Raw genomic sequence first — 18,431 nt, 5'->3', positions numbered from 1 at the left:
ACAGCTCTGCACCAGGAAATCCTGATACCATGATGAGAAGCACTGTAGAAATCCCCTCTAAAATGCTGGGAAACTATTGAGGAATTTACCACCTGGAAACAGGCAGGAGGAGGGGAAGGCTGTGCAAATCAACTCTTTAAATAGCCTTTCCTACCATTATGGGAACATTCACTTTACCCAAGTAGAAAAAAACATATCTCATTAACATCCACCTGTCCTTCTGCAAATGCTATGGTTTCAGGCTTGCTACAGTGACAGCCCTGCTTGACTTTTATATGGTTGATGGGGATTCAAACTCAGGTCCCCAGGGTTAGACAGCAAACATTTACTCACTGAACCACCTCTACAGCACCCCAAATATTTTAACTAAAAAGATTCTGATTAAGTTGTGTGGACCACAAAATAATTGCTTTGTTATCACTGACTGAATAGCAAATGTGCATTAAAGTGGTCATCTTGGAAATCATTAAAAATGTGGATATAGAATAAGAAATTCAGTGAGTTCTGTCTTCTGCCCCATTTTTGCTGTTTAATTCTTTGATGAGTGCTAACAGGCAGTTCGTTCCAGTTTTTACAGTAATAAACTAGAAAGATTTTGCTAATAAGACAAAATCTGCACATTTCTTGTCTTTTCCTCAGTAAATTTTCCTAATTGTAAAAATCATCTCCCATTCTGTAGCTTATCTTTGTTACTTTGTTAATTGTACTTTCAGGAGCACAGTTTTGTGACTTCATCCATTTGATCTTTATGGATTTTGCTTTTGGTGTTAGTAGTTATTACCTAAATCAGAGTCACATGCCTCCTCCTATGCTTTCTTCCAGATTTGTGGTTTAGTTTTTATATTTAGAATGGCCCATTTAGAGTTACTTGTTTATCTGGTATGAGATATGGTGATATGTTAATTTTTACAAATGGATATAAGCATCACTTTTGAAAAGCTTATCTTTGCTTCATTGCCCTTTGTCCCTTTATCAACAAATATTGAAAGCTGTAAACAATAGAGATGCCCATCAGAAAGTGAATGGTTAAGGAATTGCAGTATATCCACACTGCACAGTATTACTTAGCAATAAAAGGAAATGAACTATTGATACAAGCAACAGCATGGCTCTCAAAATTATGCTGAATGGAAGAAGCCAAACAACAATGTATATTGTCCCATGAATATATGAAGTTTTTATGTTTTGTTTGTTGGTTTCTGCATATTCATGCTTGCCAGGCAAGCAATTAATTTTCATTAGCTTCTTTAATTTTTAAGAAGTCAATTTAAAAGGAAGCCGTATATATTACATAATTTCCTTTTTATGTAAGTCTGGAAAATCCTTCACTAATCTGTTACCAGAAAATCAGGTCTATGGAGAAGAGAAGAGTGGGGGAACGAAGGGATTATAATGTCCAAATGTGTGACTGTGTGCAGTTTACTTTCTATATAATGTATTTTAGTAAACCTATGCAAGTAAACTTCTAAAGTATACATAAAGCCACAGTAGGTAGAACAAGTTTTGATAAGGTTTTCTTTTCCCATCTAGACATAATATTGGAAAATATTGAATTGTAAATTAGAGTATTCTGAGTCATGTCAGTCCTAACAGAGCTTATTTTTGATATCAGTATTTAGCTGTCTACAAATCCATTTTGATAGTTGACCCAAATGTCCCCAAATTATCCCCAAATATTTCATTAGCAGTAATTGCATAATCATCAGGGTTAACATATAGCATTTAAGAGGTGGGGAATGAAAGAGAAAAGAGGCCTTCCAGTTTCCATCTACGTCTGGAGCTGACCCTGTGCCACAGCTCTCCCTACCCAAATCCCGCCAAGAGAGAGCTGGTCTCCCAGGAGTGCTGACACACAGGCTTATAGGAGGGACAAGCTGCAGTCAGAGACAGCAAGACCAGCTAACACCACAGGTAACCAGATGGCAAGAGGCAAATGCAAGAAAATAAGCAACAGAAACCAAGGCTACTTGGCTTCATCAGAACACAATTCTCCCACCACAGCAAGCCCAGAAAGCATACTGGAAGAGCAAGACTAGTTTAAAATCACATCTCATGATGTTGATAGAGGACTTTAAGAAGGACATAAATAACTCCCTTAAAGAAACACAGGAGAACACAGGTAAACAGATATAAGCTCCTAAAAAGGAAACACAAAAATCCCTTAAAGAATTATAGGAAAGTATAGCTGAACAGGTGAAGGATTTGAACAAAACCATCCGGGATCTAAAAATGGAAATAGAAACAATAAAGAAATCACAAAGGGAGACAACCCTGGAGATAGAAAACCTAGGAAAGAGATCAAGAGTCATAGATGCAAGCATCACCAACAGAATACAAGAGAAGAGAGAATTCAGGTGCAGAAGATACTATAGAAAACATTGACACAGCAATGAAAGAAAACAAAAAGCAAAATGGGAAGACCAAACCTAAGGATAATAGGTATAGAAGAGAGGGTAGATTCCCACTTAGAGGGCCAGTACATAGCTTCAACAAAGTTATAGAAGAAAACTTCCCTAATCTAAAGAAAGAGATGCCCATAAACATACAAGAAGCCTACAGAACTCCAAATAGATTGGACCAGAAAAGAAATTCCTTCTGTCACACCAAATGCACAAAACAAAGAATATTAAAAGCAGTAAGGGAAAAAGTTCAAGTAACATATAAAGACAGACATATCAGAATTACATCAGACTTCTCACCAGAGACTATGAAAGCCAGAAGATCCTGGGCAGATCTCATACAGACCGTAAGAGAACACAAATGCCAGCCAGCCTGGGCTACTATATCCAGCAAAACTCTCAATTACCGTAGATGGAAAAGCCAAAATATTCCACTACAGAACCATATTTATACAATATCTCTCCACAAATCCAGCCCTACAAAGGATAGTGGATAGAAAGCTCCCAACATAAGGATGGAAACTACACCCAAGAAAAAGCAAGAACATAATATTCTTTCAAAAAACACAAAAGATAGCCACACAAACACAATCCCTCTTCTAACAACAAAAATAACAGGAAGCAACAATCACTATTCCTTAATATCTCTTAATCAGTCTGGTGGTACTACCCGAGGACCCAGCTATGCCATTCCTGGGCATATACCCAGAAGATGCTCCAATATGTAATTAAGGACACATGTTCCACTATGTTTATAGCAGCCATATTTATAATAGCCAGAAGCTGGAAGCAACCCAGATGTCCCTCAACAGAAGAATGAATACAGAAAATGTTGTACATTTACACAATGGATTACTACTCAGCTATTAATGAGTTCATGAAATTCACAGGCAAATGAATGTAACTAGAAAATATCCTGCATGAGGTAACTCAGTCACAAAAGAACATGCATAGTATGTACTCACTGATAAGTGGATATTAGGCAAAGAGTATGGAATACCCACAATACAACTCACAGACCACATGAAGCTCAAGAGGAAGACCAAAGAGTGAATGCTTAATTCCTACTTAGAAGGGGGAACAATATATTCAAGGGAAGTAGAGAGTGGGAGGGACTTGGGCAGAAGAGAGGAGGAGGAGGAGGGGGAAAAGAGGAGCAGAATCATGTATAGAAGGAGATGGAGGGGATGTACAGAGGGTTAGGAAATTGAACAGAGGTGTGTAGCAATGAGGTTAGGGAACTGGGGGTAGCAGCCAGAAAGTTCCAGATGCCAGGAAAGCAAGAGCCTCCCAAGACCCCACGGGGATGACATTAGTTGAAATACCCCACAAATGGGAGGGAGAACCTCTCAAGACCATAGCCAGAGATTAGGCATTCTCTCTTCCACCCCCAGTTGAGAGATAGGGCCACCTACCTATCTCCAAAATTTTAACCCCAAATTGCTCCTGCCTAAAGGAAATGCAGGGACAAAGAGTGGAGCAGAGGCTGAAAGAAAGGCCATCCACTTCTCCACCTGGGGATCCATCCCACATGCAGACACCAAACCCAGACACTTTTGCAGATGCCATGAAGTGTTTGCTGACAGGATATTGATATAGCTGTCTCCTGAGAGGCTCTGCCAGAGCCTGACCAATACAGATGCGGAGGCTTACAGCCAACCATAAGACTGAGCACAGGGACCCCAGTGGAGGAGTTAGGGGAAAGACTGAAGGAGCTGAAGGGGCCTTATCTGGCATCAGTGGGAGGGGAGGCCCTTGGTCGTATAAAGGCTTCATGCCCCAGAGTAGAGGAATGCTAGGGCGGAGAGGCAGGAGTGGGTAGGTGGGTGGAGGAGCACCCTCATTTAAGCAGGGTAAGGTGGAATGGGATAGGGGGTTTGCAGAGGGGAAACCAGGAAAGGGGATACCATTTGAAATGTAAACAAAATATTCAATTAAGAAAAAAAAAATTAAGGAACCTCATTTTTAAAAAGATGAGAAAAGAGTAAGGAAAAATGGTACTAAGGAATTATCTTAGCCTGTGGTCAAGATTCCCTTTTTTACAAGGTAGCTTTACTTTTCATTACAATGCAGGCAGAATTCATTTGCAGAGCTCTGTAGTCCCTTTGACATTGTCCTTAGTCTGCAGACTTTTCTGAGGGTCAAAGACAAACCCCTTATTCTCCTGTGTCTTCTTTATTTAGCCCCATACTTCATTATAGTGGTGTCCTGTTGACTGAAATGTAACATGCAAACCAAAATTCCACATTACTTGATCTTTCTTACTTCTGAATATTCCTTCAGTTTATGATAGTAACAGCTATATTTAGGCTTAACAATTTATTATACTTGAATTAAGCAAACCCAGGCTTCATCTTTTCTCGCTTGTAGTTTCTCGGGTTGAACTCTTGTAAAATAACAAAGAAAGAGCTTTAATCTTTTATTATCTTCTTTTCAAGCCCTTTGAGTCAAGCCTGACTCACTTGGGGTTAGTTATGAGCAGGGACTGATTCATGATCAGGAGAACTGGGGAAGAGAAAGGTGCTGTAAGAGCTGCATGCTGATTTCCTGGGGATGGAATGTGGCTGTTAAAGTACCTACTGAAACAAGCCTTTGTCTTCTTGAGCTCCACTGCTGCTAAGGTGTGTTCTAAATCCCTCTCAGGAAGAAACTGTTAAGTCACATTCTGGCCAGTCCTGCTTCAGAGTAAGCTAGGTCTTGTAGTGTAGAAAGCCAATCAGGTCATCCTGCCTTGACCCTGGGTTAGTTCGGGATTTAATTCTGCCACAGTAGTTCTCAATCAAATATTTATATTATGATCCATAACAGTAAGAAAATTACAGTTATGAAGTAGCAATGAAGTACTTTTCTTGAAATAAAGTAACTTAGATCAAAAAAAGACAATGATCATGTGTCTTTCTTACTTGAAGATAGGAATTTTATCTAATACCATTTTCTTTTTGACTTGTATTGACTATATGAATTTTTTCATTGGGTCTGTTGGTAGTTTGTTTTTTCCTTTTAATTTTAGAGACAGGGTCTCTCTGTAGTTCTGGGTATCCTGAAACTCACTCTGTAGGCCAGGCTGGCCTCAAACTCACAGAGATATGCCTGCCTCTGCCTCCCCAGTGCTGTGATTAAAGATGTGCACTACCATGGCCCAGCTATGATTTTTTTTTTTTAATAACTTGATTTTAGATTTTTTTTTCTGTGTATGAATGCTTTGCTTTCATGCATGTAAGTGCCTTGTGTACATATGTTCCTGGTGCCCCTGGGAAGACGTAAGAATTTCCTGGAACTGGAGTTAGGGATGGCTGTAACCTGCCATGTGGGTGCTGTAGATGGAACCTGAGTCCTCTGCAAGAACAACTGCTCTCCACTTCTGAGGCATCTCTCCAGACCTTCCCTCTTATATTTAAAATCATGAAAATGTGTTGAGAGAGAAAAAGCACAGATTATAGGAGTGCTTGCGTGTGCTGCATGGGACCAGCACCAATGCTAGGACTAGAAGAAAGCTCTTGGAAATGAGCCTGTGGGGACACGTTAGATACAGTGTGCATCTTACAGTGCTACCAAGATGCTGACCTGACTGGATGAACAGAAGTAGTATTAACACAACTTAAAGTTTGCTGTCTTATGTCCCCTCCCTGACTTTCCTCCCCATTCCTCCTCATTGTTCCTTAAAAAGAATTGACTGTTTGGCCACAGTTCCTCAGAGTAGTGGTTCATTGGATGATCTGTAAGAGGGCAGGATTCATTGGCACAAAGAGAATCTTTGTGGCTGGAGAGTTGATCTTCAGTTTTAAATTCTTGGTATCTAGAAATTATTTTGGGAAGTAATTTTGAAAGCATTGTCTAATCAGTATGCCCTTAAGGCAGTATGTCCTTAAGACAGTACCTGACTTTCACAATAAATGTGTATCGGTATGGGGTTTGGTTTTGGGAAAAGTATGGCCATATGAAGTCTTAACTCAAGATAGCAAAGAAGCCACTGTATAAAGAGAACACTAACTCTGCCTTGACTCTCAACTGTTTGTAAACCAGAAGCTATAATTAGATGCTTATTTTAAAATGTTTCATGTTTCATGACTTTGCATGCTTGTAATTCTAGTACTTAGAAGGCTGAGGCAGGAGAATTGTAAATTCCAGGCCAGTTTGAACTGCAAAGTGAGAACAACCCCCACCCCTTATTGAAAATAGATTTTTTCCCCCTCACACAATATATCCTAAATACAGTTTCCTCTCCTTCTGCTGCTCCCGTCACCTCCCCACATCTCCTTCCATCCAGATCCACTCCCTTTCCCTCTGTCATTAGAAAGCAAACAGGATTCTAAGGGTTAATAATAAAATACAACAAATAAACAAAGACTATCATACGGGATTTGGACAAAACAAACAGAAGGAAAAGAGCTTGAGAGAAGGCACAAGAATTAGAGACCCACAAGTTCATACATAGGAACTTATACATACACTAAAACTCAAAGCAGTCAACCCTAACATGTACACAGAGGTGCAGAGCTGTGCAGGCCCTGGGCTTGCTGCCTCTGTCTCTGAGTCACGTGAGCTTTGCTTAGGTTGATTTGGAGGGGCTTGTTTTCTTGTCCCTCGTTCCCTTTGATTCTTACTCTTTCTGCCTCCTTCTAAAGTGGTTCCTGAGCCATAAAGGTCTGGGTGGGGGCCCTTGATAGAGATATCCCATTTGGATGTTCCAAGAGGCCTTTTCTTAATAGTAGTAGCAATATTTCATTTTCTAATTATTGTATAGTAACCAACCTTTCCCAGTATTTCTTTAGCATACAGTTTGAGGGGCAAGAACTTCAGGAGGCAAAGGTACTTGCTATGAAAACCTGTCTACCTGAACCTCTGAACCTCTTGATGGAGAGAATAGAATACACAAAATTATTACCTGACCTCCACATAGTGCAACCACACACACACACACACACACACACACACACACACACACCATATAAATTTACATAACAAACAAATTTAAAATATATGAATGTACGTTTGGTTGATACTTGGTATCAGTCTTGTTCAGTTGACCAATTCACTACTTGTGGGCTATGGTTTGGTTGGTTGGTTGTCTGTTTTGGTGCTGAGGAATGAACCCAGGACCTTAGGCATCCTACTAATTTTTTTAAGCTGGATCATTGAAACATGGTTAAATTGCTTATTTTATTTTGATCAAAGTTTTTAATTTTGATATAACAGTAAACAAAAAAGCCTAGACTAACAAACACTATGCAACTTACTGCTCATGCCCAAAACCAATTGTTTTCCATCTTCTAGTGTCTTTTATACATGCAGACAGTACAGGTTATTTTTAAGAGATGTATTTATTCTTAGGTATATGAGTATTTTGCCCATCTGTGTTCCTGATGCCCACAGAGGGCATCAGATCTCCTGAAAATGGAGTCTCAGATGGCTGTGAGCCACCACGTTGGTACAGATAACTGAGCCCAGGTTTCTGGGAGAGCAGCAAGTGCTTTTAACTGCTCGGCTTTCATCCCAGCTCCGACAATGTATTCTCATCAAGCCCACTCCCGCTTCCCTGTCCCTGTGTTCTTTCCCAACTTCACATGTTCTTTAAGTAACAACAACCCCTGAGTTTGCTCGGCTCTACCAGTAAGTTTATGGATGTGAGGCCATCTCCTAGGACATGGGTAGCCTCTCATGGCCCACAACCCTAAGGAAAAACGGATGCTTTGTCTGCCAACAGCTTTTCAACTGGGGTAGGCTGGGACTTGATGATCACGTCTCCCCTCTATGCTGAGGTTTTGTCTGTCTTATCTGAGCACTGTACACTCTTGTTCTCTCCATGCTGACTGCTTGTAGACCTTTGTGTTTATCTCTGCTGCTAAAAGAAGATTCTCTGCCGAAGTAGACTGATTTATGTGTATAACAATAACTCATAAGAAGTAAGTTTAATAGTATGTCATTTAGCAAAATAATAATAGGTTCTCTCTTAGGACCTAACCTGTGACCACAGGTTCTTGCCCTAGTACTGTGCCAGGCATGAGCTCCACCTTGTGGAGCTTGCTCTAAGTCCAATCAGAAAGCAGTTGGTCATTCCCAGAACATGTATGTCCTGCCACTTTGGTGATAGTGTTTACTAGCATTTAAGAGCTGTTCAGCGGAGTCTCTGGTGTCTTTTCTGTATAGAATCATAGAATCTACAATTAGGGATACTTTGAATTCTTCACTTTCAACTTTTATTTCTTTTAGTATTTCTTTTAACTCACTGCCCTAGCTACAGAAACTGTACTGAATATGAGTGAAGAGAGTAAACACTCTTTTCTTATTCAGGGTCTGAGCAGAAGTGCCTCTGCATTTAATATGGTGTTGGCTGTAGGTTTGCCATTGCTTTATTATATTGAGGTGTGCTCCCTCCATCCTTAGGCTCTCCTTGACTTTGATCATGAAGGACTTTTTCTGTATATATTGATATATTGCAACTTACTGCTCATGCCCAAAACCAATTGTTTTCCATCTTCTAGTGTCTTTTATACATGCAGACAGTACAGGTTATTTTTAAGAGATGTATTTATTCTTAGGTATATGAGTATTTTGCCCATCTGTGTTCCTGATGCCCACAGAGGGCATCAGATCTCCTGAAAATGGAGTCTCAGATGGCTATGAGCCACCATGTTGGTACAGATGTGATGTCATGTGATGTCTTTCTTTGAGTACCTTTAAATGATATTTATGAATTTAAGTGCCATTTATGAATTTATATGCATGCATCTCTAAAATGAAGGCAAATGGATCATGATGGATTACCTTTTGATGGGATCTTGAATCGTGTTTGCCAGAACATTACTGAGGATTTCTGCATCTGTGTTCATAGGGAGATTGGTCTCTAATCTCATTTTGTTGTGGTTCTATCTTTGCTAGGTTTGATATCACAGTACTGCTGGGTTCGTAAGAAGGATTTTGGAGCATTCCTCCTTTTTCTCTTTTATTGAGTAATTTGAATGGTACTGATATTCTGTTTTGAATGGCTCAAAATTCTGTAATAAATTCATCTGTTTCTTGGAACTGTTTTAGTTGGGAGACCTTTTATTATTGTTTCAATCTCATTGCTGGTTATGGATTTGCTTAAATTATTCCCATTTTGTTTAATTTTGGTGGGTTTAATGCATCTAGAAATTGATCCATTTCTTTTAGACTTTCCATGTTAGTGGAATATAGGACTTTTAATACATCCTGATAAATTTCTGAATTTCTTTGGTTTTTATTGTAATGTGTTTATTTCTAATTTTATTAGTTAATTTTTGGATAATTTAGGTAAGGGGTTTAGCAGTTTATCTTTTAAACAGCCATCTCTTTATTTCATTCATTCTTTGCAATTTTTTGTTTTTGTTTCTCTAATTTCTGCTCCAGTTTTAATTATTTCTCCCCATATACTAGTTTGAGGGTTTGTTCTTTTTCCAAGGCCTTAAGGTGTATCATTTGCTCTTAGGACTGCCTTTATTGTATCACAGAGATTTTGGCATGTTATGTTTTCATTTTTATTCAGTTCTAGAAAATTTTTTAGTTTCTGCATGATCCATTTGTTATCCAATAGTGTGTTGTTTAGTTTCCAGTGTTGTTTAGTTTCCAAGTTCGAGTACTGTTGTGCGTGGTTTCTCTTGTCGATGATATCATGTAGAAAATAGGATGTTACTCCAATTGTGGGGGGTCAGGGAGGGGTTTGGTTGTTCTGGAACTCACTCTATAGACCAGCTTAGCCTTGAATTCAGAGAGATCAACCTGCTCTGCCTCCCAATTGCTGGGATTGAAGGCGTACACCACCATCACCACCTAGCTGTCTCAATATTTCTCTTTGCCAATGCTTGTTTTATGTTCTAACAGTTTTGAAAACGGTTCTCTGAGCTTTTGCAAAGGTATGTGTATTTTTCAATGGTTAAGTGAAATGTTCTGTCCACCCTCATCCTGCCTTTTCCTCCACTCCCATCCCCCTCCTGTTTTCCCTCTCCTGCACCCTCCCTCCTCTTGTCCAGGTGACCTATCTATTGGTGACAGTAAAATATTGAATCTCCCACTGCAACTATACTTGGGTTAATCTGAGGTTTTATATGCGCACCTCTGTTTGGTGCATAGAATTGTACTGTTTGCTTGATGAATTGTTCCCTTAATAAGTATGAAATGACCTTTATCACTTCTAAATAGTGTTAAAGCCTATTTTGCCTGATAATAGAATAATTATGTCTGCATGATTCCTAGATCTATGTTCTTGAAGTATCTTCTTCCATCTTTTCACCCAGAGGTGTATTTCTGAGAGACTGCCAAAAGATGATTCTTGCTTTCTAACCCACTCTGCTAGTCTGTATTTTTTAATTAGGGAATTGAGACCATTAATATCCATAGAATTGAAATGTGTATTCATACTTTTCACTTTGTATTGTTTTCTCAGATCTTTTTGGATTACTAATCTTAGTATTATTTATTTTTTCTCTGCCATCTTGGGTATGTTTATCCCTTTCTTCACTCCAAAGTATTGTCCTAGATCCTTTGTAGAGCTAGCTGAGTGGTCATTTATTTCACAGAAAGTTTTATTTCTCCTTCAATTTTAATTTAATTATCTTCAGAACTTGGTATATGTCTTTCTAAACTCTTTTGACTTTAAAAGTTTTCATCAAATACTTAGCTGTTATTTTTATGGCTCCACCTTCATATATGACTTTGCCTTTCTCTCTTACAGCTTTTCAGTACCTTACTTTAGTATTTGGATTTTGTTTGTTTGTTTTAACTATTACAGATGGACAGTTTACTTCCTGCTTTATTTTTGGTGTTCTGTAAGCCTTTTCTACCTGGGTGGGTATCTCTTTCTTTAGATTTGGGAATTTTTTTTTGTATTATTTTATTAAAAAATGTTAATTGTACCTTTAGCCTGGAATTCATCTCCTTTTATGCCCATAATTCATAAATTTGGTTTTCATAGTATCTCAGAATTCATCCATATTCTATTAGTGTATTTTTTTATCATTTTCTTTAATTGAATTATTTAGTTTCTATATCCCCTAAAGCCCTAAATAAATATTCTGTCTTCTGTGTGATCCATTCTGTTACCAAGGCATTCCACTGAATTTTTTTTTTTTTTTTTTTGGCATGGCAGACAGAATTTTATTCTGAGAAAGACTCTCATAAAAGAGACATGCAACTGATGAGAATAACAAGGTAGAAGTAGAAATAAGACTACATCAGCAAGCTCAGGACTGNACAGTTCAGATAGGACCATCTGAAGCTTGATGTTATGTATATTCTCTTAGATGTGGACTTAAACAACTCAAGAATTCATATGTAGACAATTTCAGGAGATATTATGACATATATGAGATACCATTTTACTATAAAAGAAGCAAGACCTCTTAAGACAACATTAGTTAGTAGTTTATTGATTGTTTACATTTATTTGCTATTATCAAATATGTATCAATTGCCAAATATGGAATAGGAGTAAACCTGCTCCCCAGCTTTTCAATAAACAGTAGGCAACTGTACCAAATGGGTCCACTGAATTTTTTATTCAACTTAATTTTCTATTTTTGTTTCAATTCAGTCTGAGTTTTCTTTCATGTTTCTCTTGTTTGAACTCCTTATTTCACTGGGCTATTTACTTGTGTTCTCTTTACTGCCTTGTTTTAATTTAAAAGTTCACGTATTTGTGCCTCTTTAAATGCTTTAAACTAGCTGAACATGTTTATAACTGTTCTTTTGAATTCTGTGTCTTAAATTTCATCTTTCATCTCAGGTAGGGGACATTACTTTGAAAGTGGTGATTGGAGTAGGGCATGTTGTCTTCGTTTATTGTCTTTTTACAGTGGGATGTGAACATCTGGATTTGGGGTGTTGGTTGTCTTTTAATGTTTTGGCCTACCAAACTGGAATCACAAGACAAGGTGGCTGGCTGGGTGGCTTTGAGGTATCTCAAGGGAATCTAGCCAAGGCCAGCCACTGGAGCAGGGTCTCTTACATCTAGAGCAACTGGGGCAGGCAGGTTTGGAGGTAGAGCCCACTGGGGTCTGAGATGGAGGCAGATTTTCGTACTGTATCCAGATCTGCTCCTGAGCCTACACAAAGCCACCGTGTCCTATGGACTTGGGTCCAGTGTGGACCTAAGAAGACACAGAGTAGCCTGGTTTCATATAAGCAAGCATTTTCTGTAACGTGCCAGTACTATTTTAGATTTCCAGGCTACATTCTCTGTTGCAAATTCATGACTTGGTTTGTTTACAGTCCTTCAAAAGCATAACACTTTTGATTCATTGGCCATACAAAAAATAGGTCAAAGGAACTAAGTTTGTTGGACTTTGGGAAAAACTGTATCTGATGAGTGAAATGATATTCCAATATAGTTTTTGTTGTATTTCTCTTAAGCCTTTTAGAACCATTGCATTTCATTTTCTACAGTTTCCTACATTGATTTTACATACAGTAACTTTTACATGGGGAAACTATTATTATAACTATTACTGCTACTAGTATGTTAAGACGAGGTCTTGTTATAGAGCCCAGGCTGCAGTACACCTACCTCATGTCCTCAGTGCTGAGACTGTAGCACCTTCTGCCATGACCAGCCTAAAAATGTATCTTTCATCTGTAAAAATGAGTTAACAGAGATCTTCCACAGTTTTATATTTTTACTTCCCCATACTAAGATTGTGAAAGTAATCCTGTGTTTTTGTCTGATTCATCTCAGTCTTTGACTTATTTGGCTATGTAGTGTAATAAACTTGGCTGTTTCTTCTTTTCGGGATGATTTACCAAAAGTCCTAACATCATTCATTGAATTGCTCTCATCCTTGCATATGATTCTCACCCTTTGTTGCACAGGATCACGGTATTATTTAGGTCTGTTTCTGCATATTCTATTCTATTCTATTCTATTCTATTCTATTCTATTCTATTCTATTGATCAACAAGCCAAGCTCACTTTTGCATTCTCTCTATCTTGTGTGATCATATTCCACTGAGGAAATGTAGAAACAATTAGCTGAGGAAATGACTAAGTCCATCTGTGGTCCTCACTTGTACTCTTAATTTCCTGGCCTTATCTCACATTACATTGGAAGAGATGTCCCCGCTCTTGTATTCTGAGTCCCATTAGAAGACTTAGATACTAGAGTTGGCCTTTTTCTACATTGTCGTATTTATCCCATTTTTGATGATTACCATACAGACCCTACTTTACCAATACAAAAAGGCAACTAAATGACAAACTTTGTTCCTGGTAACAGAAGGTCTCCATTTTCCCATCTTCAAAGTGAAAATCAATTTCTGTACTTTTTCCTCAACTTACCACATTCTTACTTCCTTGATCTTGAGTCTTCCCATACCCACTAGAACTATCCCAGAGATCCCAGAGATCTCTGTTCTCCGTTTGCCTGTTGTCTAATTGTATCTTTGACCCTACAGGAGTCAAGTTGGCTAGCCTGTTGAGTTATCTCTGGGCTCTTACCTCTCTTGCCTTCTCATTTCTATTTCCATCTTGTTCAGTTTTGTGATTCTGAAAAATGTTATTTAAATTTATGTCTTTGTTTCTACCCTTTCCTTGAACTGTGGATTGACCTCCAATTCCATATTTTAAAACCTGAGTTAGATGACATACCCAAGTAGTGCTTGAGATGTCTTTTCCAGACCTATATCTTCCTAGGCTTGCTCCATTTTTGGCAATAGTATTAATACACATTCAGATATTTATGCCCAAAACTTAGAAGTTTGTTTTGTTTTCTTCCACCTAGTCAAACCAGCATGCCCATCACTTGTTCTTGCAAATGCCTTACACAACAAGGTCATTGCAAAGGCCAGGCTGTCTTACTTGGAGCATGCCACACCTTTGCAACTCTTGCAACTCATCTGTTACAGGAAATTAAAGTAGTACATACACCTTAGGGTTGCCCATAGATGAACTATACTGAGTTACTATGTACAGTGAACTCAAAACCATGCCTGGCACATAATGCTTAGGAAATGCTGTCTCTAGTATACATAGTATTGGTGTCAGAGAATAGTTCAGAGAGCAGAACCAGCACTGCTAGAGTGGCGGCTGCTGCCTGCCATTGCAGCCCATGCCTCTCTTCTGCCTTGTATGTACAGAAAGCTAAGATCAACCCCTGAATTTTCAAGTCTTTTTGTTTGGGGGAAAAGGGGATGGGGATGATAGAGGGTCCCCTGTAGTTCAGGCTAACCTTGAGCTCCAGTGTAGCCAAGCATGACTTTGAACTACTGAGTGAGTCTCCTGTCTTCACTTCCAAGTACAAGAATAACAGACATGTCCCACCAGGTTTTTCCAACTCTTTTCAGCTCTACACTGTGCCACCAGGTCTCCACATACCAGTCGTGGTGATCTTTTTAAAAGCTCAAGTGAAACTATGGCATGTTCCTACTTAGACCATGTGCAGTCTTCTGGTACACGTATTGTGAAATCCAGACACTTTGACGTGACTTTCATTGCCTCTTGTGATCCTGTCTCTCTCTGCCTTCCTTTCAGTCCTGTGACATGCTGCTTCCAGGTTTCTTACCAGGCATCGCATCGCCAGCCTTTTTCTAGTTCTCAGAACATGCCAACCCCTTCATGTTTTATGTTCACTGTGCCCTGTATTCCTGATGTCTGAAATGTTCTGCCCTTAGAATTGGCTGCAACTTTCATGAACTTCAGCTCTCAGAGGTCACATCTTCAGAAACCTATGTCTTGATTATCTGTTAAATGAATCATCCCGTTACCCTCCAACACACACACACACACACACACACACACACACACAGGTTTGTTTGTTTGTTTTTTTCATTGTACTTAGGACTAGTGGAATTTTCTTTTTTTAATGTACATCTAATGTTCTGGTACTAAGTGACTTTACATATTTACCATATAAAACAATATCTGGACTGGTTATTATAGTTTGGATCTCTAACATTGAAAGCTTGATTGCTAATTTGTGGTACTGTTGGGCCATGGCAGAATGTTTAGGAGGTGTGACCTAGTGGAAGGAGGTCAGGTCATTTGGGGCATGCCCTTGACAGGAATGTTGAAACCCCCATCCCTGTTCTTCCTGTCTTCACTTCCTGATAGCCACTGAGGTGCAAATCTTTGGTTTACTACACGTTCTCTGCTTTGTTTCCCTACTAGGCCAAAGCAACCTGGTAACCCAATTTTGATTCTTTACATGTCTAATGAGGCATGTGTATGCCTACATTCTGACATTGTGTATGCGTATGCACAAGCATATGTACACATAACACACTCACTCTTATGCTATAATAATGAGGTGAAAACCGAATAGACATAGTGGCCCTGTAATCAAGTGACTTCTGGCATATCATACGTGAGAAAACCTATTAACAACTACACACTCAGTTGTTTTAAAACGTGATGAGGGTTTTAAAAGAAAAGTATCAGCTGCTACTTAGGAACACAGAGGAAAAGAAAGCTCAATTTATATTGAGTGCTTCGAGTGAGACTGGGACCCCAAAACTGAGAAGAGGGAGCTGGGTAACCAGGAAATCTGATGGCAAAGGTAGAAGTCAGAGAAGACCATCTACAGAAGGAAACCAGTGACGTTTTGTTTGAGCTGAGACACAGCACAGGGAGGTGGGCAGACAGAGATAGGTCTGTGAACTGCTGCTAAGCAAAGCTGTTACAAAATGTGGAGGAGATACTGAGGATGGAGTCATAACCCGTTGATTGCCTAACCACAAGGTCCTTGCTCGAGCCTCCCCATGACTGTGTTTGCTGTGACTTTGCAGCATGCTTTCCTCCTAAAGCCTGGTACCCTGGCCGTAGGCAACTGTGTGCCCACATCACCACTACAGCATCTACAAGAGTCTAGACTCCACATGGAGAGCCTTAATATATTAAAACAAAAGAGTGTTCTACGGAAACAGAGGGCATGCTACATTGAAGCAGTCAAGTTGTATTGATTATTCCAAAAACCACAGATGTCCCCATTGCATGATTGTTGAATTATGCGCTGCTGGGATCTGATTTATAAGTCTGTTAACAGTTGTTGGATGAGGTTTCTTCCAAGCACGTATTTCTGAGGATGCCCTTAATGCAAATGGCCGTCTTTGTTTCCTACTGAACTTAGGAGGAATGTTTCTTCAAGCTCTGAGCATATGAATTAACATGAAAACAAATGATGATTTAATGTAGCCTGTTCTCAATACTCCAGTGTAACTAATGCCCCCTATTATCAGCTTGTGGGTTTCCCTGGGAATTTTTACATTTGGTCAGAACTCATTATAGAATCTGTTAGAAGTGAAATGCCCTTGAATCATTGGCTTGCCTCATTGCTGTGGCATCCTTTGATGGATGATCCTCCCTCTAAGAGTGTGCACTCTGGTTACTATCTATTTACAGTCACTGCAGAATGAGAGCTAGTGTCTTGAGCTCTAAGGACATTATTTCTTCCCTCGTTCAGAATTCTAAAGATTATACTGTTCCATTTGTCTTAGATTCTTCTTAATCCTCTGAGGACTCTGGAAGACAGGATGGCTGCAAACAAGCCCAAGGGTCAGAATTCTTTGGCCTTACACAAAGTCATCATGGTGGGCAGTGGTGGTGTGGGCAAGTCTGCCCTGACTCTGCAGTTCATGTATGATGAGGTAAGTGCCCAACCTCACTTGAATAAAGGTTAAGCTTCAACTGTGTATCCTCTACCTTAGTTGCAGTGGTATTTGGTAGGATTCTTTAACTCCTTGAAGCTCCTAATACCTTCTCTGTTTTAAGTTGAGAGCCATCAGTACCTACTTAATTTTACAAGTAAAAAACTCACAAGCCAGTCTCTAGACCCCAGGCTAAAAAAAAATTGGGAGGGGGCAGAAGCAGTACTAAATTGCTTGTTCTTTTGCATATTCTATACTGTTTATTTCTTATCTAGTCTTCTCTCAAACTGACCTTTGTATTAGCCCTTTCCTCCCTTTTTTAGGTTGGGATTTGAGACAGGGTCTCACTCACAAGCTCAGCGCAGTTTGTCTGCCTCAGCTTCCCACATATGAGATTGCAGGCCTGAGCCACCATGCCCATCACTAGTCCCTTTCCTGCCAATAAGGAAGCCAAACTAAGAACATTCATGTTTTAACTTTCCTAAAATAGGTAAGAGATTTTACTCTAGTAGCTGTAATTACAGTGCTCGCCTAAATGACAGCTGAAAACAAGTGTACAAAGCAGTTGATTACTTATTATGTACTAAAAGCAGTAAAATGCTCCACAACATCAAATAAGCCAGTCCTGGAGTTTCCTCTCGAGAAGTGGAATAGTTCTGGCTTCTTCAGTGTTTATCAAAACACAAAAGAAGAAAATAGAGGTCATCTTTGGATGGCCAGTCAGACCCTTGCAGGCTGAGGAAGATGGCTCTTCAAACACAGAGATAAGCATGTTCATGGAGATGGGGCTACAGTGGACCTATCTGCCCAACTTGCACCAGCTCCTCCTGATCTGGTGCCAGCATGTCCAAAAGAGCCCAAGAACAGGTGGAAATGTGGGTTGTCACCTGACCCCCCCCCACACTGAGTTTGTGTTGAAAACCAACCACCAAAATGGATCCTGACATTGGTGTCCAGCCTGATGGCTCTGGGAATCAGGTGCCCTGACACCTAGCTAGATCCCTCCTTAGTACTAACAGAGAGTTGGTTCTCTTTTCATAATCAAAAGGCTAAGTAACATTACATGGGGGCACTGTTTCTAGGTAGAAACAGAAACCATTTGCATTAAATAAAAGCTTGGCTGTAGACTGTATGTCCACATGGCCCATCCATGGCGACAGCTCCTACACCTAGGACAGTGGAGTCCGACTTGCAGCATGGGAGGATAGCTGAGGGCAGAGAAAAGGAACTGAACTGGGGAAGGGTCTGGTTCACTTCTGCTCCCAGATTGATTAGACAGCTGGTCTGATCCTCTATAGAACCAGCCCTGCTGGTAGGGCAGGTGACCTAAACGTACCAGTTCCTGTGGCAGAGTGCAGCCCCAGCCTGAGTGTGATTTCAGCTACACTGTGGCATTGGGGAGGTCCAGTTGGTACCTGCCTGTTGGCAAACACCAGACTAGCA

General features: G+C 39.7%; 1 protein-coding gene across 1 annotated transcript in view; it reads left to right on the top strand.

Moving 5' to 3' along the window:
* Rala (RAS like proto-oncogene A) overlaps positions 1–18,431 on the top strand; it is a 57,545-nt gene that overhangs the window by 24,830 nt on the left and 14,284 nt on the right. Inside the window, exon 2 of the mRNA XM_021215390.1 lies at positions 16,839–16,988. Coding sequence (XP_021071049.1) covers positions 16,875–16,988 — 114 coding nt within the window. The 5' untranslated portion in view covers positions 16,839–16,874. The remainder of the gene's footprint in view (positions 1–16,838; positions 16,989–18,431) is intronic.

The sequence above is a fragment of the Mus pahari genome, chromosome 16 (assembly GCF_900095145.1).
Source record: "Mus pahari chromosome 16, PAHARI_EIJ_v1.1, whole genome shotgun sequence".
Classification (NCBI taxonomy): domain Eukaryota; kingdom Metazoa; phylum Chordata; class Mammalia; order Rodentia; family Muridae; genus Mus; species Mus pahari.
The sequence above is the reverse complement of the archived record's forward strand: the minus strand, read 5'-3'. Positions and strand labels throughout refer to the sequence as shown.